The sequence below is a fragment of the Canis lupus genome, chromosome 5 (genome assembly GCF_048164855.1).
Source record: "Canis lupus baileyi chromosome 5, mCanLup2.hap1, whole genome shotgun sequence".
NCBI lineage: Eukaryota > Metazoa > Chordata > Mammalia > Carnivora > Canidae > Canis > Canis lupus.
The window spans coordinates 51282587-51296220 of NC_132842.1; the positions used below are offsets into that span (position 1 = coordinate 51282587).

At 34.3% G+C, this 13634-nt stretch overlaps 1 protein-coding gene across 1 annotated transcript in view; it reads right to left on the minus strand.

Annotated features, from left to right (window-relative positions):
• Nucleotides 1–387: 387 nt before the first annotated feature.
• SREK1IP1 (SREK1 interacting protein 1) overlaps nt 388–13634 on the minus strand; it is a 47143-nt gene continuing 33896 nt past the window's right edge. Inside the window, exons 5-6 of the mRNA XM_072828442.1 lie at nt 7067–7139; nt 388–4511 (exon numbers count right to left, since the gene is read on the minus strand). Coding sequence (XP_072684543.1) covers nt 4322–4511; nt 7067–7139 — 263 coding nt within the window. The 3' untranslated portion in view covers nt 388–4321. The remainder of the gene's footprint in view (nt 4512–7066; nt 7140–13634) is intronic.

The window sequence follows — 13634 nt, forward strand, 5'->3', positions numbered from 1 at the left end:
TACTGGGGCTGGGCATGGCTGCGTGTGTCACAGGTTGTGTCCTAGGAGAGGAAGCCCAATTCTCTGGCATTCTGCATATTTTTTTTTTTAAATTTGGTGGGGGAGACAAATGAGGTCAGAAGATGCTGGGCTTCACAAGTGGGATTACCAGCATGCTGGCTTAAGAAACATATTCTCCTTGGAGGCCAATGGCCCAAGGACAACTGAGTCCTAGTACTAGTACTAGCTATAGTCTCTGCCAACCCAGGTTACCTGAGGGGACAGCCACCAGGCTCAATCAGTGGGTCAACTGGCATGTGTCTCTGTAACTTTGAAGCAGTTGTGCTTCATAGATTGAGACAAAATATTAAGAAAGCAAGAAGACTTATCAAATTAGAGCCAAGACTATACAATGAAAAATATTTTATATGATTTATTTGGGTGGAACAAATACTAGCCTAGTGACAGAATTTAAGTCAGTCAAAAATTATCTAAACATTTAAAACAAAACGCATTTCAAAGTATGCACGTATGTAGGTCATTCTGGGGACGGGTCTGATAAGGAATACAGTAGCTTTATGTGTTTTTAGAAGACAAGTCACTGGGATTTTTGGTAATAATCAAATCTCAGAAAGGCAAGTGGGTCTAGAAGAGGACATAATAGGAACATACAAATAATAGGATATAAAAGACTCAGGTTATTTTCTGTGTGACCTTCTCATATGAGTGATTTCTTCTTGTAAAAACTGCTTAATTGGATTCTGAAGTGGATGAAACCAAACTCCAATAAGTCATTTCTTTCCATAAGACTCTCTCAAGGTGTCTCATCGCTCATAGATTCAAGTCCAAGCTTCCAAACATGGAACATAAGACTTTTCTTGTGTTCCTGAAAACCTAATGGTTGTCTTGATTCTTCCCACTTCCTGCCTCACATATTGCTTGCAATTCTTGATACACACACCCCTTAGTTCTTTTCTGTTGTGGACTTTGTTCACAGTACCAACTCATCAGTAACTGCCAGGACTTCCACCTTAATCCTCAAATCAAAATCCAAGTCAAGCAGTACTTTCTTTAGGCAGCCTCTTCTAACTCCTCCAGGCTAAGTATCCTTCTGTGTTTCTATAAAAGCATGCTCAGGTCAATCACTGCACTTCTTACACATCGATGTGTTCTGCTGTTTCTCCTACCAACCAAATATGAACCTCTTCAGGGAAGCAAATGAGTCTCACCAATCTCTGTATCCCCAATACTTATTAGCAGTGTTTGCCATGCCAGGCACTCAATCGATGTTTGCTGAAGAAAGGAATCAATGGCCTTTTTTATCAACATTATTAATAATTCTGCAACCTAGTTAATTGAAGGTGACACAAGGCCATATAATATTAGAGTGAATCGTAAATATAGACACATAAAATTGTTTTACTCCTTATTTATTGATGTTTTGGCCTCAGAGAATCAAATATGTAAACAGATATGTATTAAGGGTGAACAATTAGGGATACCTGGAGAGATTTTAGCCAACAAATGATATGGAGAAAAGAAAGGGAATGTGTGGGCAGTAGATCCATCAGCTAAAAGTGATAGCCTCAGAGTGTTCAGATTATCAGGTTACAGATACAAAGCTAAACATAAATTCTATATGCATCTAGTGAAAATGACATACATTGGTTGGTAAGAATGTAAACCAAATATCAATTATCTGCTTAAAGAAGCTGAATGTGTTTAACAGTTATATTAATAAATTCAATCTACCATTATAGAATGCTACCTGCTTACTTATAACAATTTCTAAAATGAATAATATTACTTGAATTGTACTAAAATATTGATGAGCATATACATTAAGGACTGGAAGGGCTCTCAGGGAAACTGGGTACACTATGCTATAGATGAAAGACACCAAGGCCCAGAGAAATTAAATGATTTAGTTGAAAGTCACACGTGGTTAGGAAGGCCAGGACTTTTTTGGAATTTTTACTGTTAAATTCACTTTTCCCTCTGCTCCATACTGCCTCAGAGAAAACTTCACTAATCTTCTAAAATTTATTAATGAGATTTGTATGCTATCCCCACAACAAGATTACTTTGGAAGAAAACTAGTAAAATGAATTTTATTCAGATGAGTGATTTTATGAACTATTCTCATACTATGGGGAATTTACTTAAGAATAATTCTAAGAATGAATCTAGTGGAAAAAATTACTGAGCATTAAAATTTTTTAATTTGCACACTGTATTAGTTAATGAGTGCTGAATTTTATATAACTTTTCTGGACCATTATTGTGTCCCCATTCAGAAAACAAATCTAATGAGCCATAATCTCTATAACAAACAGAAATAAAAATAATAATAATAATAATAATAATAATAAAAAAAAAACAGAAATAAAACTCACAAATACCTGAATTAACTTTGTTTCATTACAATTATTAGCATTTTTTAAACCATGTTACACACTAAATGGGATGGGGTCATCCTTGTGCATGTAGCATTTTCTAATCATTTTTAAAAGCTTTTTTATTTTTTTCATCATGATAAAGAACTGTATTTACATAAAATGCAGTTTAAAAAAATAGGTAAAATACAGCAAGGCCAAACAAACCCTTAAAAACCTATTCCAACAACTGACAGAACTATTTTTTAAAAAAGGATTTCTTTTTGAGGAGGTCATTTGCCTAAATTAGATTATGGAAAAGCTAGAAGTATGAAAGCTTCCTCAGCTACAGTGCTAGAATAGGGATGTGGGTGTAGCTTCCTAGATTTTGAATATGGTGTGCGCGTGTTAAGAGGAGTTAAGAAGCACCCCTAGTCTGACTTAGGTCATGCCAGTGAGAGGAGCTGGATGAAGAAAGAATCAGTACACCTTCCCAGCCTGTGAGGTCACGTGTACTTACCTGATTTCACAAAAATGAATTCACCTGTAGCCATGTCTCTTAAGTTAGCAACTTGAAAATTTATAACTGCACCACAGTGAGGTATACGCAGTCTTTGGTGCCGAGCCATGATAACTGGTTAATGTTTGTTGCTGCCACAACAGGAAGTGTCTAACTCATTGGGTGTAAGGACTATCTGAATACTAAGCAAAGTAACACTGATCATTGTGAAATTAAAAATGTAACAAACATTTATATCTACTAATATATGTTTGAAAATGCTTACCCATATAAAATTTCCATTGTTATATAAAGGCTTTCATGATGCAACTCCCTGGCTCTTATATTTTAAAAAGTACAGAATAAAATTCTTAATCCTAAATTTTTGTCACTGCGCTTAAGGTCTACGACTGAAGTAAAAGAGAGAAATGTCCCAAACTGGTCATTTTTTGAAACCATAAATTCAGTGTGAAACCTGCTTTAAAACTACAAATTATTTTAGACAAATAAATATTTATGTTCACATTTATAAAAGTTTTCCACATTACTCATAGAAACAAGCTTCATAAAATTTACATACAGAATACAATAAAAATCAGTTCTGATGATGATTTAGCTGTCATCCTCCTAATTAAAAAGTTCTGTGTTTGAGGTATCACTTTAAGAGATGCCAATATGGCACATTTGTAAAACAACCCAGGAGTCTATCCTAAAAATTCTATCCAACACAGCATCAACTCTATGAAGCTGAACTACACTTGCACTTGTCTTTTTAAACAAGGAAGAAAATTGTAATTGTTACAATAATAGAGGTGGCAGGTACTAGACACTTTGTGTTTTGTGTAATGGTAAAACTTCCTTAAGTCTTTTAATTATTGTCTTCCTGCCAACACCACTGATTTAAAATGTCCTTGTTAAGACCAATAAAGCAGCTTCCTCTCCTATGACATCCAGAAAGGCTTGAAATTTAAAAACAGCAGTGAAAAATTTCACTACCTTTATATATTACCATAGGATATAAAGCTATTAAATTTTTCAGAGTCAAGAGCAAAGCATTATCCCCTACCTCACTTTATCACTGGGAGGTGGACACTTGATGATTCAGCAAATACTCATTAAGTGCTAAGTCGATAACCTGTGTTGACTGCAATAAAGCCATTTACAATCAACTGATGAAGTAATAACACTAGAGTCAGACACAGAGTCATGAATAACAAAAATGATGTGTTTTGAAGGTACAAATATCCACACTTGGGGCATGACTATCAAGTAATAAGACTGATTCAATACTTCAGAGTCAGCACACTAAAAATGTATTGCCAGACAATGGTCCCATATATGAAAAAAATGTCTATATGGAAAAGCCTGTGATTTATTGCAAAGCATAATTGTATAGCAAATTCCAAGGAAGGTCAGATAATTTTCAAAACCAAATCTTAGAATTTAATGGCTTAGGCCGGAGATTCAGTTACTTTTTGGAGATCTCAGAAGGATTAGGAGTGGATGAATGCTTCTCCTTTTTTCTCTTCTTTTTTTCCTTTTTATGATGTTTCCCTCTTTTTGACTTATTCTTTTTTTCTTTCTTCTTTTCTTTCTTCTGGTATTTTTGTTTCTTTTGCTTGGAAGTGTCCTCTTCAGTGGAACTGGATGAATAAGACCTACGGGCAATAATACACATGGACTGGTAATTGCATTTATGGCTGGAGAGGTTCACTGTAAATGGGATTTTACCTGCCTTAAATCATTTTTGAAGCAAGGTGGGGTATAAGCAAACTCAAAATGTGCTTTATATATTTGTATTCTCTTAAAATACTGACTGGAATTTTTGCTCCTTGGCCACAGAAACTGACAAAACAAATAACTCTATTCTGTTCGACTCTAGTAGTAAGTTAAATTCAGTAAGGATGTAATGATTTTTTCTGTGATTTTCAGTTTTTCATCCTGTCATATCCTTCAAAATCTTATAAGGTAAACAAAGCAGCATTTACCAAGCCTTTATTATATATACAATTCATTCACATATGCAGTAACTTGTTAGCAGAGTCTCTTAAAAGAGCTAAAAAAAAAAAAAAGACGTAATTATATAAAAAGGACTATAACTGTACCTTGGTATATATGGGTGAAAGCTGGAAATCAGCAAAATAAAAGCACTTTTGTTAATTCTTTTGATTTTTCAAGTTAGAATACTTGAATCCTCTAGATGCAGAGTGATACAGATGAGCACTTGCATTCCAAAGTAATTCTGACTAGTTACAAAAAAGATATTTAAATAAATATAAATAAATGGGATGATTTATCATTATTCTTTATTTTTCTAATATTAATCTGATACAAAATTAGGGGGAAAAGTATAGAATTTCTTCCTTTAAAATGAAAAAAAAAAAAAAAGAAAAAGAAAAGTAACAAAAAAGTAGAGAAGCCATCTCTTAAGATCTTGTATGAACAGGTATACAACCATGTACCCACACCCAAACTCTAAATGTGTGACAGGACAGATCCGTCTTAGATTTCAACATCTCAAGAGATAGTTGAGTGATCTGACCGTTAGGAGTGAAACCTCAAACTAAGAAAATTTGACAAAGACACACAGGAGGAAAAAAATAAACACGTGAGACCACCAGGCTGTGTCTGCAGAGTGACTCGTATGAATTCCCTGACCTTCCTGTTTAGGAACTCACGAGTTTTCCCTTGTTTCCTGTAATGCTCTACTCCTTTTTCCATCTTGTCTATCTTACTTGGACTTTTACCTGTTTCAGGGGCTTATTTTCTCAAGGATTCTCTTGTTCCCTCTTCAATTCTGTTATTGTTAATTCTTGTCTGTTTTCCTGTTTTAAAGACTCTGCTTGACCTCTGCATTCTGACTAGAGCTTCTTTGCCTATACATTTTTCTTTGGCTTTTTGGTCCCAGATTCTCATTTTTAAGGTACCGTGTCAGACCTGCACACAACAACAATTCTATTAAGGTGGCAAAATCTCTGCTAAGTATGCCCAGAAAAGTTCATTTAATTTCAGGTCCTGTTGGAGGTCGTGATACCCCAGTCTTGAATAAATAATCTGTTATGATAAAACAAGTATATTAGACTTTGGAAGAAATTTTTTTCATTTTTCCTATAAGCCATCTATCTTGCTGTGCTAATGCAAATCATTCAACAATACATGAGTCAGACTACAAAATACACTGGGTTCTACCTCCCTATTGTTTTTTTTTTAAAGATTTTTTATTTATTTATTAGAGATACAGAGAGAGAGAGAGAGAGAGAGAGAGAGAAGCAGGCTCCATGCTGGGAGCCTGATGTGGGACTCGATCCCGGGTCTCCAGGATCACACCCTGGGCTGAAGGTGGTGCTAAACCGCTAAGCCACTGGGGCTGCCCCCTATTAGTTATTATGTTAAAGATTATTTAACTCCCAACATTTGAGAGAAAGAGAAAACTTTTCCAATTTATAAAGTAGCTGAGGGCTAAAATGTACATATTAAAAGCTTTATGAAGTAAAGCTTTTTGAAGTAAAGGTTCTGATTTGCAGAACCTACTTTATTAGAGAACTAGGGTCCAAGTCAGACATTACTAGCGTCAAGGGCCTTAAAAATGTCTGTATGTACATGTTTATTCTAGTATAAATGAAATTGCACCCATTAACCAAAGAAGAAACTGCTTCTTAATTCTTTTGATCAATTTCTTTAACCAGTTAGTTATTAAAAGAGTTGATACTAAAAATTCATGGGTGGCTGATGAGGGTTCTGAGAGACCTAAAAGAATTTTTAGCATGATTAGTGAGCATGTAAATCCTATTAATAACTTAATTTTGTAGCCATGGCAATGATATTTTGAGAATACAAATTTTTTTTGAGAATACAAATATTTAAGCTCCAACTTCATATATATGAGGACAAAATATATATGTAAATAATTTAGACATCATCTAATTGAAAGCCTGGATGATGTTTTAAACTCAAAATTCTAGAACACATAAAAGAAGGGAGGGTGGCTATTATTTATTTATACCTTAATTTGCTACAAAAAAAAATTAAGTTGGCTGAATATCAACTTTATTTTTGATTCCTGACTTTAATATTTTAAACAACTGATTATCTAATTCCCATTAGGAAAAAAAACTAGTGCCAAATTAACTGGACAACACGCACAAAATAAAATTTTGTAATTCATCCTGGATTTACTGTCCTGCTTTTAAAAAACAATGATGTTAAAAAATACCTTTTCCTTTTTTTTTTCAACTTGATTTTCTCCTTGCTTTTTGCTTTTTTCTTCTCCTCTTCTTCATTTACTCCTGTGTGTTGAGGGGAAAGAATCAGGACATGATGAATCCATATCTAATACGGTAGGTACACATTTTTTTATTTTGCTTGTTGATCAATTTCATTGGTTAGAATATTATGCTTTTCTTGTAACACTTTCTCCTTTCTTGATAGTTTTTTAAATTGAGGTATAATGACATATAACATTATATTACTTTCAAGCATAAAACATAATAGTTTGATACCTGCATACATCATAAAGTAATCACTGTAAGTCTAGTTAACATCTATCACAATGTTATACAGTTATATTTACTATAAGCCTAGCTAACATCTATCGCGTTATACAGTTACCAGAAATATTTTTTCTTATGATGAGAATTTTTAAGACCTACTCTCCTACCAATTTTCAAATATATGATACAGCACTATTTATTAACTACAGTCAACATGAACGTGACATCTCCATGACTTACTTATTTTATAACTGGAAGTTTGTACCTTTTGACCACCCTTATCAGCAGCCTAATAACCACAAATCTCTTCTCTGTATCTATGAGCTTGCTTTTTTTTTTCTTTTTTAAGATTTCACATTTGAATGAAATCATACAGTATTTGTTTTTCTCTGACTTATTCCACTTAGCTTAATACCCTTAAGGTCCATTAATTATTTTTATTTATTAAGAAGCTTATAAAAATATTATATGCTTTCAATAAACATTTCAAATACTACTAGGTACATTAAGGAAAAAGTTCATATACTCCACTGTTAATTCCTATAGCAAATCAATGTCAACAATTTGGTGTGTACCTTTTCAGATCTTAAAAAACAAAACATACAATCAGATACAGCTTCTTCTTCTTTTTTTTTTTTTTTTTAAGTATATGCCATGCGCAATATGGGACTTGAACTTACCACCCTGAGATCAAGACGGCTGATCCTACATGTTCTACTGACTGAGCCAGCCAGGTGCCCCTCAAATACAGTTTTAAAATTTTCTTTTTCAAGTAAACTTAGCATCATGGGACTCAAGGGTCATGAGGTTAGGTTAACAGGACAGTAACAACAGATCTAATATTTATGTTTTTGGTATCCCTGAAGGAAAGGATATATACTATTTTCTAACATGTTTCTAAAATGAACAATTTGGTGTATTTTCTTCTAAGCTTGCTAATAACCAAATATGTACATATAATCACTTATATAATTACATGTGACTCCCAAGTTTTTTCTTTTGAAAGACAGATATATGATATTTTATATGATATATACATACAGTGGTATATATAATATTTTGCAACTTATTTCACCTTTGTTAAAAATCAGTTGGACAGGGAAGAAAAATCAATTAGATTTCTGCTTCTGGGAAGATGAAGTAAGTATACTCTTCCTATTCCTCCAGTAAGTTCAACTAAAAATACCAGACATTATAAAAACAAACATTAAAAAAAACCTGAAAAGTAGAAATAAGATAGACTGGTCAAGGATCTTGAAACCCAGAGAATGACAAAGTAGTGGATTCCCTGGAATTCTTCTCGCTTCCTATAGCCCAGAGTTGGAGCTGAAGAAGCTGGCAACTTGGCAATGTCAACAGGTACAGACAAAAATGCCCCAACAAAAGCCTGATTTCTTTAGCCAAAGGCTAGGGAGAGGTAGCTGTAGATATTAACTGCCCTTACTCAAGCCTAACACCACAGAAAATTCTGGCATCAACCCCAATCATGTAAGCAGCAGCTAGATGGGAAATTAGACATTCTCCCCTTGTAAAGCTATGATAGGGCACCTCAATTCCACAGTCTGAGGAGTCTAAGTAAGTGGCCAGAACTTTTATCTCTATTGGCCAGTAAAAAGATCTCCACTAAGAGAGTCAATGGAGACCACATAGGAATGTAATGATGAGGTACTCCTCCCATCTACAATGAAGTGCTGTCAGAGGAGATCTAATGAAAGTCAGGGCCTTCATCATCAAGACCACTCCCACCATGGGATACCCTAATAGTGGTAACAGGATCACTCCCACCTCACACAAGAAGCCATGACCACTTTGAGTGCTGGTGGAACCTGAGTGGAAAAACAGAACTTATGTCTCCACCTGGCAGTCACAAGGTGGCATCCTCATTTTCCCTTCTGGGGTGGTACCAGAGAAAATCAGAAAAGAAAAGGTTTAAGAAAAGTCAGAGTTTCTTTTTTTCTTTTTTTAAAGATTTTATTTATTTTTTCATAATAGACATAGAGAGAGAGAGAGGCAGAGACACAGGCAGAGGGAGAAGCAGGCTCCATCCCAGGAGCCCGACGCGGGACTCAATCCCAGGATTCCAGGATCGCGCCCTGGGCCAAAGGCAGGCGCCAAACCACTGAGCCACCCAGGGATCTCTGGAGTTTCATAATATAACAATGCCCAAATTTCAGTTGAAAAGAACTCATCAAGTCAAGAACCAGGAAGATCTCAAACTGAATGAAAAATGAAACAATCAATATGACAACACCATAATGAGAGATTATAATCTGAAAGAGATGTTAAAGCAGCCATTACAAAAATGTTTCTATGAACCAAATAATGAGGTATTTGAAATAAATGAAAAAAATATGAAAGCCCCAAAGAAATTAAAAATCCAAAGAAGAACAAAATAAAAATTTTAGAAGTAAAAACACATTACATGGAAATACAATAGTCAGCAGATGGGCTCAGTAGCAGAATGCAAAGCATGTAAGAAAAATATCACTGAACAGGAAAACAATAAAAATCACCCAATCTGAGCAATGGAGAGGAAACAGATTTAAAAAAGAGACTCGGGGTCTGTGGGACAATAACAAAAGATACAATATTTATGTTACTAGAGTTCTAGAAGGAGAGTATAAAGAAGGAGGGGCTTAAAAAGTACTTGTAGCTGAGTGAATCCCAAACAAGATAAATCCAAAGAAATCCATATCAAGACATAAAACAATTAAACCTTTGAAAACTAATGAAAAAAATCTTAAAAGTAGCCAGAGGGAAAAAACCACATTATTTATGTGAATGAAACAATTAGAATGGAAGCAGATTTCTTATTAGAAAGCGTGGAAGCCAGAAATACGTGGCACAACATTTTATAAGTGCTGAAAGAAAAGAAAGGTCAACCTGGAATCCTCTACCCAGTAAAAATATTCTTCAGGAATGAGGGAGAAATTAAGACATTCTCAGATAAGAAAAAGTAAGAATATGTCACCAGCAGAAAGACCCTAAAAGAATGGCTAAAGGAAGTTCTCTAAATGGAAAGGAAGTGATAAAAAAAGGAACGCTGGAACATTGAGAAGAACGAACATAGGAAGCAAAAACATGAATACGATAGGCTTCTCTTCTCTTGAGTTCCTAAATTATGTTTGGTGATGGAAACAAAAGCTATATAATCATCTCATGTAGTTCTAAATGTATGTAGAGAACACATTCAAGACAAATGTACAGTAAAGGGGAGAGGGTAAAGGGGAATAAAGGGAGGCAAGTTTTCTACTGTTCAATTAGTATAATGACAATACCAGTAGACTGTGATTAATTATGTATATATGATACCTACAGCAAGCCCTAAATTATGTATATATTATACCTACAGCAATCCCTATAAATTGCTATACAAAACATCACAGAAAAATTTACAAACACTACGGACAGAGTCGAAGACACTACAGGCAAACCAAAATGCAATTCCATAAGTGTTTCAGTGATGCTATAACTAAATCAAAGCACTAGAGATAATCTTAAAAGATGTTCAAGTACCCAGAGGAAGGCAGGAAAAAAAAAACAAGAATGAAAAAAACAAGAATGAAAAACAGAGGGAACAGAAAACAAGTAATAAAATGGCAGGATTAGCCCTAACATGTAAATAATTAATGTAAAAAAAAAAAAAGAAAGCAATTAAAAGAAATATGCAGAGTGGACTGAAAAATACGATCCATCCCTCACACTGTCATAAGACTCCCACCTCAAATAAAATTATATAGACAAATTGAGCAAAAGGATAGAAATGTCAAACAAACATCATCCAAAGGAAGCTAGAGTGGCTATATTAATAGCAGATAAAACAGACTTCAGAATGAAGAAAATTACCAGTGAGAGAAAGAGATTTAATACAATGATAAAAGTTTCAACTCAATGCAGAAAATGCCTTTAGCAAAACTGACAATGATTTCATAATAAATACTTTCAGAGAAGATAAGAATAGAGAGAATCTTTCTCTTTCCTTTTTATATTTATTTATTTATTTATTTATTTATTTATTTATTTATTTATTTATTTATTTATTTTTAAAGATTTTATTTATTTTTTCATGAGAGACACAGAGAGACAAAAAGGCAGAGACATAGGCAGAGGAGAAGCAGACCCATGCAGGGAGCCCGACGTTGTACTTGATCTCGGGACTCCAGAATTACGTGCTGGGCCAAAGGCAGGCGCTAAATAGCTAAGCCACCCAGGGATCCCCTCTCTTTCCTTTTTAAAGATTTTATTTATTTGAGAGAGAGAAAGAGAGAAAGAGAGAAAGAGCACAAGCTAGTGGCAAGAGGGAGAAGGAGAAGCAGGCTCCCCAGTGAGCAGGGAGCCTGATGCAGGACTCGGTCCTAGGACTCTGGGATCATGACCTAGGCTGGGCCAAAGGCAGACGCTTAACTGACTGTGCCACCCAGCAGCCCCCAAGAGAATCTTTTTCAACTTATATAAAACTTATGGCTAACATTATACTTAATGGTGAAAGTATAAATGCTTTTTTCCTCCAGGATTAGACTCCAGGTAAGAACATAGTCTCTCACCACTCTTTCTCAACACAGTGCTGCAAGTTCTAGGCATGGCAATAAAGCAAGAAACAAGAAGTAAGAGACTTACAAATCGAAAAGAAATAAATGAAACCATTCCTGTTTGTAGATGGTATGTTGGCTTACATAGAAAATCCCAAGGAACCTATAAAAATCTCTTAGAAATAGGTGAGCTGAGCAAGTATAAACATACACAAAAGAATCACATTTCTATATACTAGTAATAAACAGAGACAACATTCAGAATACTTCATTTATAGTTATTTTTAATAAAATAAATGGTTGTAGGTATAAAGCTAATAAAACATGTACAAGACTTTATATCGAAAACTACACAATGCTGAATAAAGAAATCAAAGACCTAAATAAATGGAGAGACAGATCATGTTCATAGATTGGAAGATTCAAGAAGGTAAGGATGTCCCAATTCTCCCTAAACTGATATACATGTATAATGCAATTTCTATCAAAATCCCAACAAGATTTCTTTGTAGATATAGTTAGTATTATAAAATTTATGTGGAAAGAACAGAGAATAATTAAAACAATTCTGGATAAGAATAAAATGGGAAGAATCAGTCTAGTCACTTTTAAGACTTAACTATGTTAATCAAGACTGTGTGGCAGTGGTGGAAGGAAAGACATAGATCAGTGGAATAGAAGATAGAACTTAGACCAACTGATTTTTAGCAAAAATGCAAGAGCAGTTTAATGGAGAAAGATAGCTTTCCAACAGAGTGCTGGAACAACTGGTTGTCTTTAAGCAAAAGACTAAGACTTGGCTTAAGACTTTCACACAAAAACCAACTCAAAAAAAAAAATCATGGACTTAAATACTATTCAACAAGAAATACAAACAAACTATTGAAAATACGCAGCAACTTGAGTGAATCTCCAGAGAATTATACCTAGTGGAAGATGCCAATCTAAAAAGATCATATACTATATTAATCCATTCATAAAACATTTTTGAAAGCATAAAACATTTTGAAATTCCAGCAAATTTTTGATTGCCAGAAATTAAGAAGGTAGTAAGGACCAGAGGGAGGTGGGCGTGGCTTTTAAAAGGCAGTATGAGTGGCCCTTGGTGTGACAGAAATATACTATATCTTGATTTTATCAATGTCAGAATCCAAATGTGGAAGATATCGCCATTGAGGGAAACTGGGTAAAGGGCACAAAGTCCTCTCTACACTATCGCTTATAGCTGCACATGAATCTACAATTCTCTGAACATAAAAAGTTCAAAAAAATCAATTGGCCATAAATGTATTGGTCTTTTTTGTTCTATGCTATCCTTTTATCAATATCACACCGCCTTAATTACTTGTAGCTTTATTCTAAGTTCTGGAATCAGGCTGTGCTAGTCCTCCAATTTTATTACTCTTTTCCAAAGTATTTTGGCTATTCTAGGTTCTTTACATTTCCACAAGACCTTTAAGATTCATTTGTCAATTTCTAATACAGCCTGCTAGAATTTTGATTGTGGGTAGTTTGAATCCATACATCATGTTGGGGAGAATTGATATCTTGAAAAGACTGAATCTTCTCTTCCATGAATATGATCTTTTGATTCATTCATTTCTTTAAATTCCCTCAGCCATGTTTTGTATGTTTCAAGCTTGCACACCTTCTGTCAGTTTATCCCTAAGTATTTCACATTCTTCATGGTGTCATAAAAGGTATTTTTAAAATTTCAGTTTTTGATGGTTCATTGTCACAATACAGAAATATAATTGATTTT